At 49.2% G+C, this 19,735-nt stretch overlaps 1 protein-coding gene across 1 annotated transcript in view; it reads right to left on the bottom strand.

Annotated features, from left to right (window-relative positions):
• ABCC5 (ATP binding cassette subfamily C member 5) overlaps positions 1 to 12,999 on the bottom strand; it is a 59,259-nt gene extending 46,260 nt beyond the window's left edge. The window contains exons 1-2 of the mRNA XM_056819913.1: positions 12,767 to 12,999; positions 8,801 to 8,987 (exon numbers count right to left, since the gene is read on the bottom strand). Of these exons, the coding sequence (XP_056675891.1) occupies positions 8,801 to 8,932 (132 nt within the window). The 5' untranslated portion in view covers positions 8,933 to 8,987; positions 12,767 to 12,999. The remainder of the gene's footprint in view (positions 1 to 8,800; positions 8,988 to 12,766) is intronic.
• Between the last annotated feature and the right edge of the window lie 6,736 nt (positions 13,000 to 19,735).

The following is a 19,735-nucleotide window of genomic DNA, read 5'->3' as shown; positions in this document are numbered from 1 at the left end:
TGACTTTGAACAAAACAAAGAAGCAACAGTTCTGTTGTGAAGAGGCTTCTCAGGAGTTGCCAGGACACTGTCCAGCCTTTACCCTTGGCCAATCATCATTTAAGAGCAGAAAGGGGCCTTGGAGGCTCGCTAGGCCTACTCCTTCTACAGATAAGGAAAATGAGGCCTAGCAAAGTTAGATGACTTGCCCAAGGTCACATGAGCAGACTACAAAATTCAGCCTTCTTCCTACCACAAAACAGGAGAAAAAGTGAGCATCTTCATCTTTCCAAGGCCTTTCTAATGTGAGCAAACAAAGGGAAAAGGAGATGTCAATACATAAGAAAAGCAAGTTTTGTTGTAGGGTTAACCCCACTGGTATGGCTAACAAGGAGGGTCACAGGAAGAAAGGAGACTCCCTAAGTCAACTGTCTGCCAATTTTTAAAAATATTAATGAAATATTCTTAGTCATAGTTCCCTTTATGCCCTTGGAAATAGCTTGAAACTTAAAATGATCCAAAACTAGACTGAGGGATTTGCTAACAATGAATAGGCCTTCCCTGTGAATTGACAAAGAGGGCCCTGCCTCTAACCACCTCCAACCTTCAAATCCAAGCCTTTCCTGATCCACCTGGGTTGCTCATACCTGTTCCCCCAAATTGCCTTATGGTTTCTATTGGAAAATATTGCTATGTGTATCTGTCATACCTGTCACCCCGTAGAGAATACAAGCTCGTCAAGGGAGGGAACGTTCATTTTTGTCTCTCCATCCTCAGAATCAAGGATGGTGCCTGGCATGATGGGCTTCTGGTAAAGCCTAAGACCCTTTGAATGTGTTGATTTGAGATGCTAACATTTCAGTTTGAAACAACCCTTTGTAAATGGACATACTCTGCAGCCACATTCCCGCCAAGGAAGTTGACAGGCTTCTGGAAAGAAAAGCTGCCCTACGGGTCAATACTCATCCTGCCTATCTGTGGCATCAACCACCCGCACTTGGCCTAACCCAGGTGTTAGCAGGCATGAGAACAAAATAAACTCCTTGTTTTGAAAGCTTTAATCTTAATTCTTTGCAAATAAGTGCACTGTTGGCTTTTGGGTGTTGGGACACAATTAGTATAAAAGAAAAAACCAAGAAGAACAAATAGCATTTCTGATTTTACAAACTGTAATCTCACGCCTGACCTACCACAAACAGACCCCAAGTCTTCGTTTGTAACTTGAGTGGGACCAGGATTCTGGTGGCAGCACCTGGTCATTTCTACGGGTCTTGTGACTGCGAATTAAGACAAGGTGAGACCTCGGAGGGAGGGGGGTGTCCATTTCAGTAGGAACCTGGTCACGGCCAAGTCCTCTCCCCAACCTTGTTATTTAACAATTCCCCCTGTAACATGGAGGGGGAGAGGGTGGCCTGGATGACCCTTCATGTCCCTGCCTCCACAGGCCCAAGCTTGGAATATAGAGTCCCTCTTCTCCTCCGTGAACCTTCCTGGCACTCTTCCCTGCCTACCTGCCTTTACCTTGTAGCAGAATGTCCACAACATCTTACACAAAGTGCTAGCCTGCTGGAATAACAGGAGCTCCTCAATGAGGCAGAAGCTGGTTGGTTTTTTGGAGTGGGGGAAATGTTATTCCTGACACCCAAGCCCAGCACCCGCCTAGCACCCAGCCGGCCTTCAGAAGGTCTTTCTTACAAGGGAGGAACCAAAGGGAAGGTGGACAGAAATTCGACTAAATTATGGCCAGTGGGAGCTGTGAGGGAGGCCCAAAGCCGTGACCTTTGGTAAAGTAATTCTCTGATTTGAATATTCGCCGGTGAGGGTGGAAGGCAGAGCCCTTCTAATTTAAGGACCCCGGGCAAGGTTGAGAAGTGGTCCTTCTCTTGACCAGCCCACCCTGGCCAGGCCTGGCCACATGGGCCTCTCTGACAGAGGTATCACAGGGGTTCTCGTGCTGTCCTAAGGCTTCAGAGGGGTCCCTGTTACTCCCTCTTGTCCTGCCTGGCATGGGACACTCTAGAAAAATCCTTCCCTTACTTTGCCCATTTTCTCATCTTTGAAACGAGGCGGCTGGACCATGGGGCTTCGTACAAATCTTCCTGCTTCCTTTACTGTACGCTAACACACTACGACATTGCCATGTGCTCACTTTCTCAGTGTTTCCAAAGCAATGGGCAGTCTTTGCTCCCAAGAAAGCAATGACTCTTTGGTATGAGCTGAAGCTGTCTCTGCTTCCACACCATAAAAAGCCCAGAACTGAGTGAGATGCCCGCGTCCGAGGGTACAGGCGGTTTAGTTCCCTTTTCTCCCTAATTCATAATAGCCTCCCAGAAAGTCAGGCCCAGGGCATGGCCCCTCTAGGGCAGCCTGTCTCCACTAGCTCGTGGCTTTTGTCATCCTGGCCCATTGGCACAGCTAATCACTTGACAAGCTTCCTTACTCCATGCTGGGCAAATGAGGCCCTGAGGGTGGGAATCGTCCTGACGAAGGGGGAAGAAGATGGGGCTAATGACAGTGGGGCCGGAGCAGCAGTGGAGAGGGCACAAAGCTGTGCTCAAGCTAAACCCTGACAGAAATGAAGGATTCAGTGAGGCAGAGGCTGCCAGGAGCCCTGAAGTTCAGTTGACCTGCATTCTCTTTTAGAGCTCTGAAGTACGCTCAGTTAGTTAGCATGTCTTCTGAAAATAATTTCTCACATGGTTTTAAAACCCCCCTTACCTTCTAGCTTAGGATAAATCCTGTGTATGGGTTCCAAGGCAGAAGAGCATAATGGCCAGGCAATGGGGGTTAAGTGACTTGCCCAGGGTCACACAGCTGGGAAGTCTGAGGCCAGATTTTTTTTGAAGAGCTGTCATTCCCCACTTTGTGATACTGAGGACGTGACTGATGTGCTTCCTGCCTCATGTGGCCTGATTACCTAAGAAAAAGCATCAACCAACGGCTAATTGTCCCAGCCACCTAAAAGCACCCGTCCTCGCTGCCACTTTCTGGAGTCCACGTGGTCAGATTGTTCACCAGGACGAGCCTCTCATCTGCTGACCTCGGACCCAGGGAGCACATGTCACAAACGACAATTTCCAGGGATGTCTTCTCAATTTCTATTTGTACTAAATATGTACTGAAATGTATCCTTGTTGCCTTTTTGCTATACAGAGCCAGTTTGATATTTTGCCTGACTTTCTTTTCCCCAAGTCAATATTCTAAAGTACACGTTATCTGGCCTCCATAACTTCACGAGTCCATGGGATTTTATAATTTCCTAATGGATACTTCTATGATCCAACTGCAATTAGGACATAGCTCTAAGGCGACGCTATCAAGAGAATAAAAGGCCTTTGTGCTCAAATGCAAGTACCCCGTACAGCAAAGCTGGACACTGGCTAGGCCGAGATGGAGGGAGGGGGAGTCCAAAGCATGCTCATGTCCCCAGCCAGCCTCCCAAGGGTCCAACGGCTCGAGGAGGCCTCTCCTCTCTGGTCACAGAGCTCCTGAAAACTTCCCCCAGGCCCCGCTCCCACAGGATCAATTTTCTCTGGAGATAAAGCTCATTACAGCCAAGTCCAACCTAATCTAAGAAGCCGGAAACCAAAGGCACCTGTTGGGTGGGAAGCTAATTAAGAACTAATCCAGGCTTTGTGGAGGGGATTGCAAGTAACCCTTCACTGCCCACAAGGAAGAGAGTGACCAACTTCCGGGAGGTTCTTTTCTTCCCAGCGTGGACCTAGAAAGGAGCCCAGAAGTTTGTCTCAGGGTTAAAGGAGACTGATGGGAGAGGAAGAAAGGACCATGATGTTCCCAGTGAAGCATGTCACCTACAGCAGCAGGATCCCAAGCCCAACATAGCACGGCATGCACCTGGCACCACCTGCAGCTTCTACCCAGGGCCGTCCTAGTCCTGCAGGCATATGGAGTGAAGTAAAGGGTGTCTCTGTGCTATGCAGGGGCAGAATGGGAGGTTCTAGACACTAGGGCAGAGGTTCATGGAGAACATTTTGTATGACAGATAATTCCATTATTTTCACTAACCTCTATCAAATATTTGGCTTTTCCTTCAATTATGAGTGTTGATGGCTCGTGATAGAAAGGTTAAGAACCCTGTTCTAGACCTTCTTCAAGGTGAACCCTATGATAGCCTGAAGGACGGGGCAACCTGTGTAGACTGAGGGAAGACACTGAGAAAAGTAGCCTTTGCTCAAAGACTAACCCTGCCCTGCGCACGGTTAGTTGCTAGAAGTAACTAAAATGTCCATAACCAATGGCACCGACACCCCAAAGCCAGGCACACACTACACACTGAACAAGTGTTCTGAGCACTTATGTGGGAAAAAGATGAGTGGGGAGCACAGAGTTAAACCAATTGTGCCCCAGAGTGAAAACTTCCATAATCTGAGGCAGAGAAACTGAAGACTGTGATGAAGTCACTCATCAGCCTGTTTGTTCCTCTGAAGAGAGGGGTGAAGCAAACACCTTGCAGCCAGAGAAATGGGACCTGCTTTCACTGCCTTGTTAACTTCCTATTAGTCAATCAACCAACACGTGTGTATTAGCTACTGGGATTTAACTGTGCTAAGTCCTAGGGGATATGGGTCAATCATTCCTTGCCTTCAAGAAGCTTATACTCTAATAGGGGAGACAACAAGGACATGGAGAAAGTAGTGGACAGAAGTAGAAAGTAGAAAGGACATAGAGAAAGAAATACCTAAAGTAGTTAAAAATGCTTTTAGAGGGGCAGCTAAGTGGCCTCAGTGGATAGATGTGACAAGGAAATCACTTTTAAAAGACTGATATATATTAATTTAAGGTCGCCAAGGAATTCAGCTATGTAATTCCTAAATGAAAACTCAAGTCAGCAGTCAACCTTTTATGGAGTTTTAATTACAAACAGGAGGAAGAAAGGAATTAGAGATAGAGAGAGAGAGAGGGAGAGAGAAAGGGGAGAGAAGGGAATAGGGCTGAAATACCCCTTCTGTTTAGGCTGGGCCAAAAGGCCCAAGCCCTTAGATAGCTGGGGCAAAGAAAGGAGATCAGTCCCTATCACTCACGTGACCAAAATGGAGAAATAGTCTCAGGGGCCTCCACCTCCAGCTTCCTTCAGAGCAAGCTTCTCAGAGCAAAACCTCTCCAACCAACCCCCCCCCACCCCTTTGTCCTCAGACCCCACTATCTTTAAGGAAACCAAGTTCCCTCCCCTCAGTTCTCACATCTACCAATCACTGTCGATGATGTGCCAATGGTGGCTCTAGCTTAACCCAGGACCGCCCAGAGGTCTGTGGTTTTGCACATGTCTGTTGAAGGTCATATTCTCAAATAATTAAATCTTGATCTATGCTGCAGCCCTTCCTAAATCCTGTTACCCCGAGCAGGGTGGAGATTGGAAGTTCCAAGACTTGGTTCTGTCATTCCAAGGATCTCTACTGTATCAATTCTAAAATCAATCATGACTCAAAGAACTTCCTGTTCTGTGCTTAAGCATAGGTCAAAGCCCTTTCCATTGTTCAGCAAAGGGTTTCTGTCCTAAAGTAGTCTTAAGAAGGAAAGAGAAGGAACCTCCCATGCCAAGGGGGTTCACATTCCAATAGACTATCAGTAGGAAATTTTTCAAGTATGAAATTTCCCAATGGTGAAATTTCCAACATTCATAAGTCTAAGAAATTTTAAGGTTTACATAGAGAGCCAGGCCTGGAGATGAGGGGTCCTGGGTTCAAATCTGGATTCAAACAATTCTTAACTGTGTGACCCTGGGCAAGTCACTAAACCCTCATTGCCTAGCCCTTACCACTCATCTGTCTTGGAACTTAAACTTATATCAATTCTAAAACAGAAGGTAAGTTTAAAAAGTAACAGTAATAATTACATTTTTTAACATTTAAAAATACTTCTAGATCCTTTAGGAAGGGAACAAGTCATTGCTGGGGTGGGGGAAGAGATGAAGACAAGAGTCATGATAAAGGATGTGGGGACTCTGAGGTGGGCACTGGAGCATGGGGGCGGCCAACAGCCCGTGACAGACACCAATAAGGGCAGTCTGGCTGGACAGCGGGGTGGGACTAAGGCAGTCACGATCTAGCACTTTCTTAATTTAAAAGAACAAGCTGCTGACTTCAGCGTTTCCATTTTTTGCTAGGGAGCAAATTAAATTTCTGCACACCAGATCTGGTCATTTCCCTTAACAGCCCTTCCTTGCTGCTAGACGAAGGCGATCAAGGGCTGTGATGGAGGCCAATCCCAAACTGTACATAAGGAGAGGCCCCTACGCACCCTCTCACCCGCTAATACTGCTGCCATTGAGGGCTGGGTGGCCCCTGGGGAGACACTTTGACCTCAGGCCCATCCTTGGGTAACACTCTGGGCTGCCTGGGAGTCACTGGGCTCCAAGGCCCCGACACCTGCTCTGGGAAAGGACCCCTCAACCCAAGAGCATCTCCTACCACGTCGCTACAAGGGCTGAAAAGGCAACCGTCTCCCTCAGGACTCCTCCACCCAGCCTCCTCTGCTGGGAAGGCTGCAATGGCAAGGCCCAAAGCAGGGATTTCACCTTCTTCCACTTCTCTCCCTCCACTCTCCCTCACGCCCAGCTGGTTATCAGGCCAGGCCATGATTTACTTGTCTTGGATGCTGCTGTTTCAAAGAATGGGGGATCCAGAGAGATTTTCCCCATTTTAAGACAGATTTTTACTGTCCATTTGCACAACTACATGAGGTCCCCGATTTCCTAGACATCATGTTAGTCTGCTTCCAGCCAAATTTAATTCAGTGTACTGTGCGCCACGGAAACGAGCCCTTCTGGGGTCAGGGACAAAAGAGAAGTGAGCCTCGTAGCACATTCAGGAACTGCTACTTAAACATCTTGGAGAACAAAAGTCACTTCTGGCTTCTGTTATCAGCGGCAACCACTGAAGAGATGCTTCTGACATCTTACACGGTTGCTGTTCCATAGATGTCCGTGCTGCTCAGCCCCAGCAATCAGAGCAAGCCCAGAGCAGGACCTGTTTCTTTGCTGCCTTTGTATCCGTGGCATCTCATGGTGCCCTGCACCCAGCAGGTACTTCCATGCATGCTGAGTTGTAAAAATAAACTTTTAAAGGTGGGGGAAGGTAGGTGGCTCAATGGATTGAGAGCCAGTCCTAGAGGCAGGAGTCCTGGGTTTAAATCTGGCCTCAAAGACTTCCTAGCTGTGTGACCCTGGGTAAGTCACTTCACCCCCATTGCCCAGCCCATACCACTCTTCTGCCTTGGAACCCATACACAGTACCGATTCTAAAATGGGAGAGTTTTAAAAAAATGTTTTAAATTTTAAAAAATAATCTTAAGAATCAAAAGCTCAAGATTAAATAAAATTAAATTACTCCACGGGGGGTGGGAGGGAGGAAAAGAAAATGATCTTTGTCTTTAATGAAAAATGCATGGAAATGATCAAATAAAATACTATAAAATTTAAAAAAAATAAATAAATAAAATTAAATCATGATAAAAAAGATTGAAGCTCAAGTTTCTCCTCCCAAATGGAAAAAGGCATAACTACCTCCAGACCCTTAATCCCCCTCCTCGATCCCTAGCTGTCACATTTCTAACAGAAGAGAATCTCTGATTAATGGATTCTGGTGAAGGTAAAATAACAAGTCTAGGGAAACCTGAAAATACCAACCTAGTGAGTCCACCAGCCCTCATCTGGACCTGAACTCCAGGACTCTCAATGTCTCACTTGCTCTGTCCATTAAAAAGCCTAAACTAACGTTGAGGACCCGCCAAAGGGCTAGAGAAAGGGAGACAGCCCAGGCCATTTGTTTATCCTGTGTTCCATGAGGCCATTCCATCAAGCACAAAGGGGATCTCAATGTAATGTCACTGGTTTTCTGTCTGTGGCTAATCAGCACATCATGGTGGTGAGGGCGCCAGAGGCCTGGGATCAAGGCTGGCTCCCCCAAGTTGAGCTGCTGGATTCTGGGTGGCCCAGGCCACACCTCAAGACTCAATGGCACCCAACAGCTGGTGACATATGTGCACGAGCACAGGGAGGGAGCCTCAAAACCAGACCAGGCCAATTATAAATTTTAAAATGAAGAACAAGACAAAGATAGGAAAATGACCTGGGTCAAAGGGTGCTGGAAAGGTTGATTTAAGCCTTCAAACATACCCTGACAAGTCAGCCTCTTCACTGGGAGAGGGGAGAGCTGGGAGGAAGGGGGCGGGGGCACATCTGTATCAAGGAAGTTACAGGCTCTCCTCAGTCCCTCCACCCCAATGCATCTTCCCAAGCCCACTTCAAAAAAACAAAAAAAAAGCACAATCCTCTTCTTATGAGGCTGGTTGAATTCATTATCCTCACTCGTAAAAGAATGCTTAAATTAAAATTTGATAAATTCGATTTTGTAGATTTTTTTAAAAAACGTTTTGGGGGAGGAAGACAAATAAGAGGGTAGAGAACAGGAAGAGAGCAGGAATGCTATGGAAGCACTTTTGGTAGGCCACTGCAAGGGATTGCTAATGGCGAGCAAGACCCATACAGACTGTAACCCTGGCAAATGCAGGCCTCAACACCAAAAGCATCTCTCTGATTGGGGCAAAACAGTCAGGTCAGCCAACAGCCCAGGAAGGAAGATTGCCCTACCTCGAATTCCCCAGCGTGGGACAAATAGAGAATCAATGTCCGCCTCCTTCCCAAACGAGGCTGAGTTCCTGTTAACAGTGTGACCTGCTCAGTTCAGAAAACTTGCTCAAATGACCTGTGTCACCCACTGAGAGTCACAAGTATTTCTGGCACCACAGGGAGTTGCGGGGAAGGGGCTGGGGGGCGGGGCGGGGAGGGGGGGGCGCGACTAACCGGATGTGTCTGCTCAAACGTGGCCGACTGTTCATGCTCTTTGCGCTGCCCAGAGGAGCTCGTTCTCTCCCTCACATTCCCATACCCAGGACTGGGTATTACATACTCCTTTCCCATATCAATATCCTTCATCTTCTTAGACTGGAAGTCCTGGGCTTCCCAGACACTTGGCTTTGCTCAAGAATCTCTGAAAAAGAGTTCATGAAAAGCGTCATGTGTTAAACAGCTCCTAGCAAACACACCGGGCACTCTAAAGCCCTTCCGTAAGAAAATGTCCATATTAGACAACAAACATCATTTTGCTTATATTTTCCAAAGGGGGGAGGAAGGCGAATGGAGCCCCATAACTAAGATTACATGCATCCCATTAAGTAAACAAATTCCAGAAAAATATATGCATTTTGAAGTCAGTCGAGGAGGTAGGTAATGCCAATTACTGGTGAAATTGTTTTGAAAAATGTCTAGAAAACTCCCAAATTGTATTATTTGTGCATCAGCATTTTTGATAGACTGAAATAAAACCGTCCTAAAGCATGACTAATGGTAGGAGTTAAAACTGCTGGAATCATCCTGCGATGGAAAACTACTGAGCGCTTCCCTTCCAGACCCCACTCTCAGAGGTGAGTTAGGCCAAAAGCTCCCCGGGAACAGCAAGGTCTCACTCCAGCAAGATTCAAGGGAAATGCCGCAAATAGCACGTTCGGGTCTACCTAGGAGTCTCGCCTTCTGAGCAAGGCAACAGAACTGCCCACGGCCATTTACTTCACATTCTCTTATAAAGGGGGGGGGGCCCTTAGATTCCTCCCCCGGCTCCCTTTCCAGTCACAGGCTCTTCAGCACAACTTGGTCTCCTTAGCCTCAGTGCATGAAGTCATTCCCCCTCCCATCTTTGGAGTTTGCCAAATCCCCAAAGTCAGAGGTTATTAAAAGCAACAGCACCCCCCCACAGGGACGCCCCCCCCCATCCAGGTTCCTGATGCCGCTGTCTCTTGGAAGGGGGAGCAAGCACCCTTTTTCTCCCATTCATTCAAATGAGCAGACCAGACTCCAAAACCTCAAAATGTTTTTCCTCAAAGAAAGAGGGTGCTGGACCAAGTGAAGAGCCAAAAGGCTTCTCTTTCAGAGGTCAGCGCCAAACACTGTAATCTGAGTCAGTGAAGCTGCTGCCTTTAAAGGGGTCACCTTGTCTAGATCGTTCCATGGAGCTCAAGGGCTTAGCAGGGACCCACGTCAGAGAATGCCAAGCAGCATGACAGCCTGAGCAGGCTCAAGCCCCTCCAACCCCTCAGAGATGACCACCCAGGAAGGGGGAGATGCTGGCTTCCTTTCTAAAAAGATCTTCCTCACATCCCAAACCAAGTCAGAACAAGCACACAGATGTCTATTGATTCATCCCAGATGCCAAGAAAGTCTAAAATACTGTGTAGGGTTTTCCTTAATGGACTTCCCTGACCAGCAGGGTCCCACAAGGGAAAGGGGCTCACCTTTGTGATGGGAGAGGTAGGAACCGAGAACCAGGGTGGAGAATGGAAGACACCGACAAATCAGTAGTTGGATAGGGCAGGCAACCCCTATGATTTTCCTTAAGGCAGAAAATGAGGATAATGGAACACAAGGTGGTTGAGGAGATTAAGATAGAGAATGAAGGCCGAGATGGTCACAGCCTCGGGGAAGGAAAGGACTTGGAGGAGAAAGAGAGAGAGAAATGGTGATCCTAGCTAGGTAAAGAACCTTCCTAAAAAGAGAGAATTCCAGGGGTTGCCTTGCTTTTATTGATGAGGAGGCAGAGGGCTGCCTCTAATCACGTAACAATTACATCACATATCTTAGACAATCAAGATTGGGTGGTACAGTGGAGGGAACACCTTTTGGGCGTGTACGAGGTAACCGCGCTTTCCCGGGCAAGTCTCCGAACATGTTAATGGACTTGTGTTGGGCAATAGGTCTCGTGATCAGGTCAAGGTTACCTTCACAGACCTTATCGGTGAAGCCTCATGCTTGGAGACACAGTAATAATACAGTCATCTATATTTCATAGATGTGAATATGCTTGGGATGCTACATACTGTCAGGCCCATTCATGGGAGATGCAAGGAGCTGAGAAGCCAGAGAACCCCGAACCCTCCGACTCCCACCATGCAGCAAGAGCCAGTGCTGGGCACCACCTAGTGAGAACCTCGGGATGCTTGTGACCACTGACCAGGCCCCCTGAGAGCAGGAGCCTTTGGGGTTCTAGGGGAGAAACAACACATTTAGGTAAGTAGATGAAAGGTAATCTGGGGAATTTGGTTTGCTTGGCTAGGCATATTGTTATAAAGGCTGACTTTTTTTCAAGAAGCTGGAATAAAATTTAGTTTAAAAAGGGTGGGGAGCAGGGTGGAGTAGCTGGAGAGCCAGGCCTAGATTCAAATCTGGTCTCAAACATTTCCTGTGTGACCCTGAGCAAGTCATTTAACCCCCATTGTCTTGCCATTACCACTCAGAACCAATACACATCGTTGAGTCCAGGATGGAAGAGGCGGCTTTTAAAAAATGGAATTGGGGGTAGGTAGGGGAAGAGCACCAGCCATTAAGCACAACTGGGCTCCCACTGAAGATCACAGGGGCAGCCTGGGCAAGATCACTGCTTAGGGCTGGGTGCTGGGTCTGCAATGGCCAAATGACAGCCTCCTGGGTGACTGCTTCTGGCTCACCTCCACCATTGGGAGCCCCTTCCCAAGGCCCTGGGGACACCTCCCATCACTTCCATCCAACCCCCAAAAGTGCTCCCCAAGCCTGGATCCCCTCCAGCAGGACCTGGACCACCCTGACGGTAGAGAAACAAACATCCAGGGCCTTGGCTGAGACCAGGACTCTCTCTCCCTTCATGGAGACCCAAGTAAGCTTCTCTCCACTAGGACCTCCCAGATTCTCCTCTAAAAGGTTTTGTTTTCTTCGGCCTATAGCAGGGCTGCTCTTAGTGACCTTTAGGCCAGGACAACCAAGGATGGCACACTGGGTGCTTGTACCCACCCCTGGCACTGCTGCTCCAGGCCTTAGACTGTACCGGACCCCCACTCTGGGAGGCAGCTCAGCAGAGGGGTCTTTGGCTGAAGTCTGGGCCACAGATGCCCACCAAAGTCCCTTCCCCTCCCCCTAGCATCCTGCCATTGCACTTAGGAGAGTCTCAGCCTTGGATCAGCCCCTGCTCCCTCCAGGGGATCAGACGCCCCTAAAACACTAGGGGTGAGCCTGGCCTTCCCCTGCTTTGGGACAGTGGGGGGACGGGGGTCCTATCGCCCCAAGCACCAAATGGGGGCTCCTGAAGGAGGAGGAGGGGAGTGCCTGAGCCTGTTTCCCCTGTCTGTAACGTGCCCAGCTGTCCACGACACCCAGATTGATTCCCTTCCAGGCAGCCCTAAAGCCCGCAGGCCTGAGCTCTACTCCTGGGACCGTCCTTGCGCCCCGCGATCTCTGGGCCTCAGTCTCCCCGTCCGTAAGATGGGAGGGCAGAGAGGAAAGGTCGGTCCCGGCCAGCGCTCCGGAGGAGGCGCGAGAAAAAGGCGTGCGCAGGCGCGCAGCCGGCGGCCGGGAGCGGGGGGCGCGCGGGGGACGCGTGCGCGGAGGCTCCCTCCGCCCCTGCCTCCCCCAGACCCCGATCATGGCCGCGGACGCGGCGCCCTCTGGCGGCCGCGGTCGGTAGCGCGCTTTGGGCCCCCTCCTCCCTCCTGCCGCCCCATCCCGGCCCGGCTCCCTCGCGGCGGCTCCAGCCTGAGAAGTCCCGCACCCGGCGGCCCGAGGCCGCCAATTTCGCCGCGGGCAAGGGCCTGGCCGGGAACCCGAGGAGGCCGAGGGCTGCTGCGCGGCGGGAGCCCTGCTCGGCGCCGGCCGCCCAAGGACCTCCCTCCCCGGCTCCGCCGGACTCAGTCCGTAGACGGGCCTTGAGGCCGCCCTTCGTCCCGCCCCGGCCCGGCGAGCGCCACCTACCTGTCCCCACCAGCGGCCGTCGGACCGACAGCCGAGCATCAGCCCCGAAGCAAAAACAAGCCCTTATAGCGGCTCCGGCCGCCGATGCCGCCGCGCCGCGCCTGCGCACTGCGCCGAGCGCTCCCCAGAGCCTGCCGGGAAGTGTAGTCTCGACAGGGCGCGGCCCGGGGCTCAACGCGCCTCGGCAGCTCCCGGCGCTAGACTACACTTCCCAGGAGGCACCGGGGAGGGCTGGAAGAGGGGCCGGCCGCCCCGCCCCCGAGGCGCTCCGCCTCCTCCCTGCCGAAGAGGGAGAGGAGGGCTGGCTGCTGGGAATAACCCTGAAGTGGGGCAAATCGGCTCCAAGTCCACCCGGGAGGCCTCTGACTTCGGGGAGGCAGGATCATAATAGTGGGCCCCTCTCCCATTCCTCCTTTCTCTGCTGCCAAAGGTAGATTCCCAAAGCAGAGATTGAACTAGTAACTCCCCCGGCCCCAAAGCTGCACTGGCTCCCTATTGCCCTTGGGATCTCCCCGGCGTTCTCTCCTCTCCTATGGTTTTTCACTTCTTTTCCCACGCGCCACGTTCTGGCCAAACTGCCCTTTCTGCCTTGTGACCTCGTCCCGGACGCTCAATCTGCCTCTTCCGTGCCTTTTTCCGGGCTGTGCCCCCGACCTAGAACGCTCATTCTCCCCACCTGGGATTTTACCTGACTTCCTTCTAGACTCCGCATCCGCGCCCCCTCTTCCAGGAAACCTTTCCCAATCAATAGCTTCCAGGAGCTAGCATCCGGCCGTACTTCCCCCAGCCCCATCATCCCTTATTTACTTTAGGGGGGATTACGTCTCCTGCAGCAAGCGGGAGTCTGGCCACCTTCCAGCCAGTGCGGATTATTGTGACTCACCTGGCATCAGGGGCCAGCATGAGGGAACTCCACCTTGGGAGGAGGGGGGACAGCTCAGGTGGCTGCCTTCTCTGGGACACAGGTCGCTGTTCACCTTGCGTTTGTTTGGAATCCTCTATGGTCAGTGAAGAGACCTTCCCGAGCCAAGTCTACTTGCTGAGAATGAGGGGAAGCGAAAGGAGGAACTTGGAGCCGACCAGCCACCTGGGACTGGCCACGACCCGCAGATAGTTTTCCTGGAGATTAGATAAAAGCTCGGGTCTCACTTTCTCTTCCCCGACGCCTGGATTACTCTGCCCTTTCCCTTCCTCAACGGACGAGGTGGGCTCTGGGTCAAGTCAGGCCAGACCTAACCTCAGCCACTTCCCAGCAGGGTGACTTTAGTCTCCTCCTCTGTAAAATGGGGATAATAACAACAGCACCCACCTCCCGGAGGGGTTACGGGAATCCCAGGAGGTAATATTTGTAAAGAGCCTGGCGCGCCGTAGGAGCTCTATAAATGCTAAAGTTATCATTTTCTCATCCTTTCTAGCAAAGGGACCCATTCCCTGATCTTCAGCCTCTCCCAGTGACTTCCCTTAAGGCTTAAGGAATGTTGGCGGATTGATTGCTGCCTCCAACCATTAAAGAAGCAAACCCTCCTCCCTCCCCGGCTGGGTCCCCGCCTTGGCCATCCCGCCAGCCCCCGGGCCACCCCTCCCTCCAAGGATTTGTTCCTCTTCGGCCACTTTTCGGCCACTTTTCGGGCAGATCTGACTTTTCATGACCCCTTTTGGGGTTTTCTTGCCATTTCCCTCTCCAGCTCATCCCACCGAGGAGGAACTTGAGGCCAGCGCTTTGCCCCCAAGGCTCCTTTCCACGGGATCTCTATTCGCTTTTGACATTTCCATTAGAATGTTGGCCCAGAGAGGAGGTGCTGGATTCCAATGTGACCTCCGACACTTCCCAGTTGGGTGACCCTGGGCAAATCATTTGACCCCCATTGCCTAGCCCTTACCGCTCTTCTGCCTTGTTGATTCCAAGACGGAAGTTGAGGGTTTAAATAAAAAGAAGAATATTGGCTCCTCAAGGGCAGGGATTATTTTCATTGCCTTTTCCGCTTTTCCCCAGTGCTTGCACCGTAGCCCAAACCCAGGGAATAAGTGTTAAGTGCTTGTGGAGTGACCAGCCTCCGAAAGTAAGGGGGAAGGCAGGAGAGTGTTTGAGTCTCGGGACCCTTTGAGCATTTCAGGGACTGCTGGCAGAACCCCTCCCTTACTCAGTGACATGTCCCAGTGGGGCCAATAGACTTTGTCCAAGTGCTTTTCTCAGGACACTGGGGGAGGGGAGGTTCATTTTCTAGATTAGGAAACTGAGGCTTAGAGACACAAAGGCTTGAAGAGACTCAGTGGAAAGAGTCCTGGAGGAGGAATCAAAGGACTTGAGTTCAAATCCTGCCTCTGCCACTCAGGACCTGTAATGACCTGAGGAAGTCACCCTCTCTCCGGTCCTCAGTTTCTTCATCTGTAAAATAAGGAAGGTTTCACTTGCTGAGGGTGTGGGGAAGGTGACATGATCATCCCTTCACTTTAGGACAATCACTGTAGTGGCTGAATGGAGGATGAATTGGACTGGAGAGAGACTTGAGGCAGGCAAACACCCCCCCCTCCCCCCCCCCCCCCCGCCCCCCAGCTGCTATTGCAATAGCCCAATAGCCCAGGTGTGAGATGATGTCAGAGGAGAGAAGGGGGTGCATTTGAGAGGTGAAGACGTGGAGAAACCTTGGCAACAGTTTGGATCTGGGGGTGAAAGGGAGGAACCCGGGATGCCCCCCAGACTGTGAGCCAGATAAGGGGATTTCCGAGTTCTCCAATGTGAATATGGCACATGATGGTATATTACTTCAAGATTTACCAAGTATTTTACTCAGGAGAGCTACATAGGGCCCCTTTCAAGACCCTCATCACCTGGTCCTTGCCATTCTCTCCTCCTTTTTCTCCCTTCTCCCCCATTTTTTACTTTAAACCCTTACCTTCTTACTTGCCCAGTCTCACAGCTAAGAAGTGTCTGAGGTCAAATTTGAACCCAGAACCTGGACCTCTCTGTCTCTAGGCCTGGCTTTCAATCCATTGAGCCAGGGAGCTGCTGAGCTGTCCCTCTTTCTTCTCTCCCTCCCTCCTGTCTTTCTTTTTCTTTTGTCCTACAGTGGGGGAAGGAGTGGACCTCCCACCAGGGAGACCGGAAAGTAAAAGTATCTCCACATCAACATACTAATGAGGACCTCTGGGGCCAATTTAGTCCAGGAGGTTCTGACTTGTTCCTCCCTTGTGTCACCTCTAGCTGATTCCTAGCTACTGTTCTCCTAACTGTGGGGATACAACAGCGCCTGGGCTAAAACAACTTTTTCAGGCTGCCTCTGCTGGAATGAGATCTCTTCTCTACCCAAATCAACACTTGTCTCAGTCCCTAGAGTCTTCCTCCTCCTCTTTTTCCTCCTCTTCCTCCTCCTTCTCTTCCTCCTCCTCCTCTTCTTCTTCCTCCTCTTCCTCCTCCTCCTCCTCTTCTTCCTTCTTTTCCTCCTCCTCTTCCTCTTCTTCCTTCTTTTCCTCCTCTTCTTCCTCTTCTTCCTCCTCTTCTTCCTTCTCTTCCTCTTCTTCCTCCTCCTTCTAGGCATGATCACTTCTACAGTCCTTTTACTATTATCTCAAGAAGTCTACAAACACTTAGCTGGCACTGAATGAGTCTAGGCACTGTGCAAGTGCATGGACACTCAGAATGCCTCTCCCCCCACAATGCCAGCCCTCTTCTCAAAGTTCCTGCTCACAAGCTTATGGCAGAGACAATCCATACACTACTATGTGCAGTGCCCGTCCACATGTGAACAGGAGATCTGGGCAGGCCTTCCTGTATATAGGTGGATCGCCAGAGGAAGGACACTAGCATCAAGATTGGGAAAGCAAGTTTTCTTATGGAAGATGGGATTTTAGGTGGGACTTAAAGAAAACCCAGAAGCAGCAATAAGGAAGGAGACAGTTCCAGGCAGGAGGGACAGCCAGTAAAAAATGCCTTTGAGGGAGACAGAAGGAGGATGACGGGACTGAGGCAGCAATGGTGGCAGAACACAAGCTGCCTGGAAAGTGCTGAGGAATTCCTGGCTCAAGTGGTGAGTTATGGGGAAAGAACCCAAGGAGCCATTATTCAGAGGATCAAACCAAGATCTTGCCCTTCAGGTACTGTAAGTCATGAGGGTTGTGCAGGCAACTTTCTAATGAGCCAGAATTCTTAACCTCAAGGGGTGGCCAACCCAACTGTAAGTCTGAAGAGACTCTCAAGGTCCTTGGAAGAAGTGGGACCTGCTGGAGGCATGGACGGCTTGACTCTACCAAACCTAAGTTCTCTCTGCAAAAGAGACCTCAATCCCAGGGTGATCTTCAGAGTCAGAGCAACTGTGTACAGGAGCCTGGAAGAAAGAGGACTGACCCAAGGGAGAGGTTTTCTGAACTGTCTTTCAAAGTGTTTTTGACTTCTTTTGTTACACAGATACCTTTGACAGCAGTTTGGTTAAGCTTTTATAGCCCCCCTTCTCAGAATCATATCTTTAAATGCATGAAATAAAATATGTAGGATTACAATGAAAAGAAATGTTCAAATACAGTGATTAAATCTTTTTTTAAAAACCCTCACCTTCCACCTTAGAATCAATACTATGTATTGGTCCCAAGGCAGAAGAGAGGTAAGGGCTAGGAAGTGTCTGAGGTCAGATCTGAACCCAGGACCTCCTGTCTGTTGGCTTGGCTCTCTATACATTGAGACACCCTACCTATATTTTTTTAAATAGTCACACAGCTAGGAAGTGACTGAGATCAGATTTGAACCCAGGACCTCTGGTCTCTCGACCTGGCTCTCAATGCATTGAGCTACCTAGCTGCCCCCTACAGGGATTAAATATATTTTTTAAAAGTTTATGGTGGTGGGGGGGGGGGGTAGCTATGTAGCTCAGTGTATTGAGAGCCAGGCCTAGAGACAGGAGGTCCTGGGTTCAAATCTGACCTCAGACACTTCTCAGCTGTGTGGCCCTGGGCAAGTCACTTGACCCCCATTGCCTAGCCTTTACCACTCTTCTGCCTTGGAACTAATACACAGTATTGATTCCAAGACGGAAGGTAAGGGTTTAAAAAAAGAAAGTTTATGAACCTCAGGTTAAGAACCCCTGGTCTATGGGCTCACACATAAGCCCTTTCTGTATTTCTTGTTGCATAAAGCAAGCTTTACTCCATGCCATGAAAGATTAATATTTGTAGGGAAGCTCAGAACCCCTTGGCAGGAGCCAGAAGGAAAAGAGAAAAGTATTGATAAGCCTTCAAGATTAAACCCATTCTTTATAAACACAGAGCAACTAATGATGTTAACAAACATCTGATCTCTTTTTCTAAATTAGAATCACAGATTAGGGCTGCCAGGGACCTCCTGTCATGCTACTTCCATTTTTTTTTTAGCTCTCATTAAAATCCCTTTCTCCAGAAGTTCATTTCTTGCCACCTTCTCCAATGCTTAGCCAATTCTGCTCTCAGAGATCTCAATAATCAAAGCCAAGAGAAAGAGCTAGCAGAGGGGGCAGCTAGGTGACTCAGTAGTGTAAACCTTAAAATTTCTTAGACTTATGAATGTTGGAAATTTCACCATTGGAAATTTTCATACTTGGAAAAAATTTCCTACTGATAGTAAGAACTCTATTGGAATATGAACCCCCTTGGCATGGGAGGATCCTTCTCCTCCCTACCTAAGACTACTTTAGGACAGAAACCTTTTGCTAAACAATGGAAAGGGCTTTGACCTATGCTTAAGCATAGAACAGGAAGTTCTTTGAGTCATGATTGATTTTAGAATTGATACAATAGAGATACTTGGAATGACAGAACCAGGTCTTGGAACTTACAATCTCCACCCTACTCAGTCCTAACAGGATTTAGGAAGGGCTGCAGCAAGGATCAAGATTTAATTATTTGAGAATATGACCTTCAACAGACATGTGCAAAGCCACAGACCTCTGGGCAGTCCTGGGTTAAACTAGAGGCACCATTGGCACAGGGGAGACATGGACAGTGATTGGTAGATGTGAGAACTGAGGGGAGGGGACTGAGATGGTTTCCTTAAAGATAGCGGGGTCTGAGGAGAGAAGGAGGGGAGTTTTTTGCTCTGAGAGAGGGGAGGTTTTGCTCTGAGCAAGGTGGCTCTGAAGGAGGACTGAGGAGGTTGCTCTCTGGGAGGACCAGGAGAGAAGGCTGGCTCTGAAGGAGGAGAATTCTCTGAAAACATTTCTTGAAAGGAAGCTCTCTTGAAGGTGGAGCCTGAGGTTGGCATGAGAAGCCTTACCTAGAGAGATCTTGGGTGAGTGATAAAACCAACTGACTGATTTATTCATTCTTATTCCTTTCTTACTTTCTCTCTTTTTCTATTGATTAATCAGTGTATTATAAATTAAATTTCTCTATAAAACCCAGTTGGCTTGGGCATATTCATAAGTTGGGAATATATTCCCTGGCGACCATCTTATATTTATATAAAACCAAGACACAGTAGAAAACATATTTCAGCGGTCATAATTTATATATATGTATATATATATATATACATATATATATATATTTCCCTTGCTCCCAAACATTTTAATTATCACAGTTTATGGCTCCCACTCTCTTATCTACAACTATTTAACACTCAAAACTATTTTAAATCTAACAGATTGCGATCCAAGCCAAAAGACAGGAGGTTCTGGGTTCAAATCTGGATAGCTGTGTGACCCTGGGCAAGTCACTTAACCCCCATTGCCTAGCCCTTATCACTCTTCTGCCTTGGAACCAATACACAGCATTGATCCTAAGACAGAAAGTCAGGGTTTAAAAAAAAAAAGTCAACAGAGTCCTCACTTCTCATATCCACTTCTAAACTCATCTTTTGACACGACTGCTCAGAAATCTCCTTCCCTTGAGTATTTACGTCGCAGCAGGAACAATGTTTGCCATATAGGCTAGGCTAGTTTTTCCTTAAATGACATGGAAACCATTGGATTAGGAGACCAGGGTGGCCAGGGCTGAAGGCACTGAAGC

Source organism: Monodelphis domestica, chromosome 2, assembly GCF_027887165.1.
Source record: "Monodelphis domestica isolate mMonDom1 chromosome 2, mMonDom1.pri, whole genome shotgun sequence".
In the NCBI taxonomy this organism is placed as follows: Eukaryota; Metazoa; Chordata; class Mammalia; order Didelphimorphia; family Didelphidae; genus Monodelphis; species Monodelphis domestica.
The sequence above is the reverse complement of the archived record's forward strand: the minus strand, read 5'-3'. Positions and strand labels throughout refer to the sequence as shown.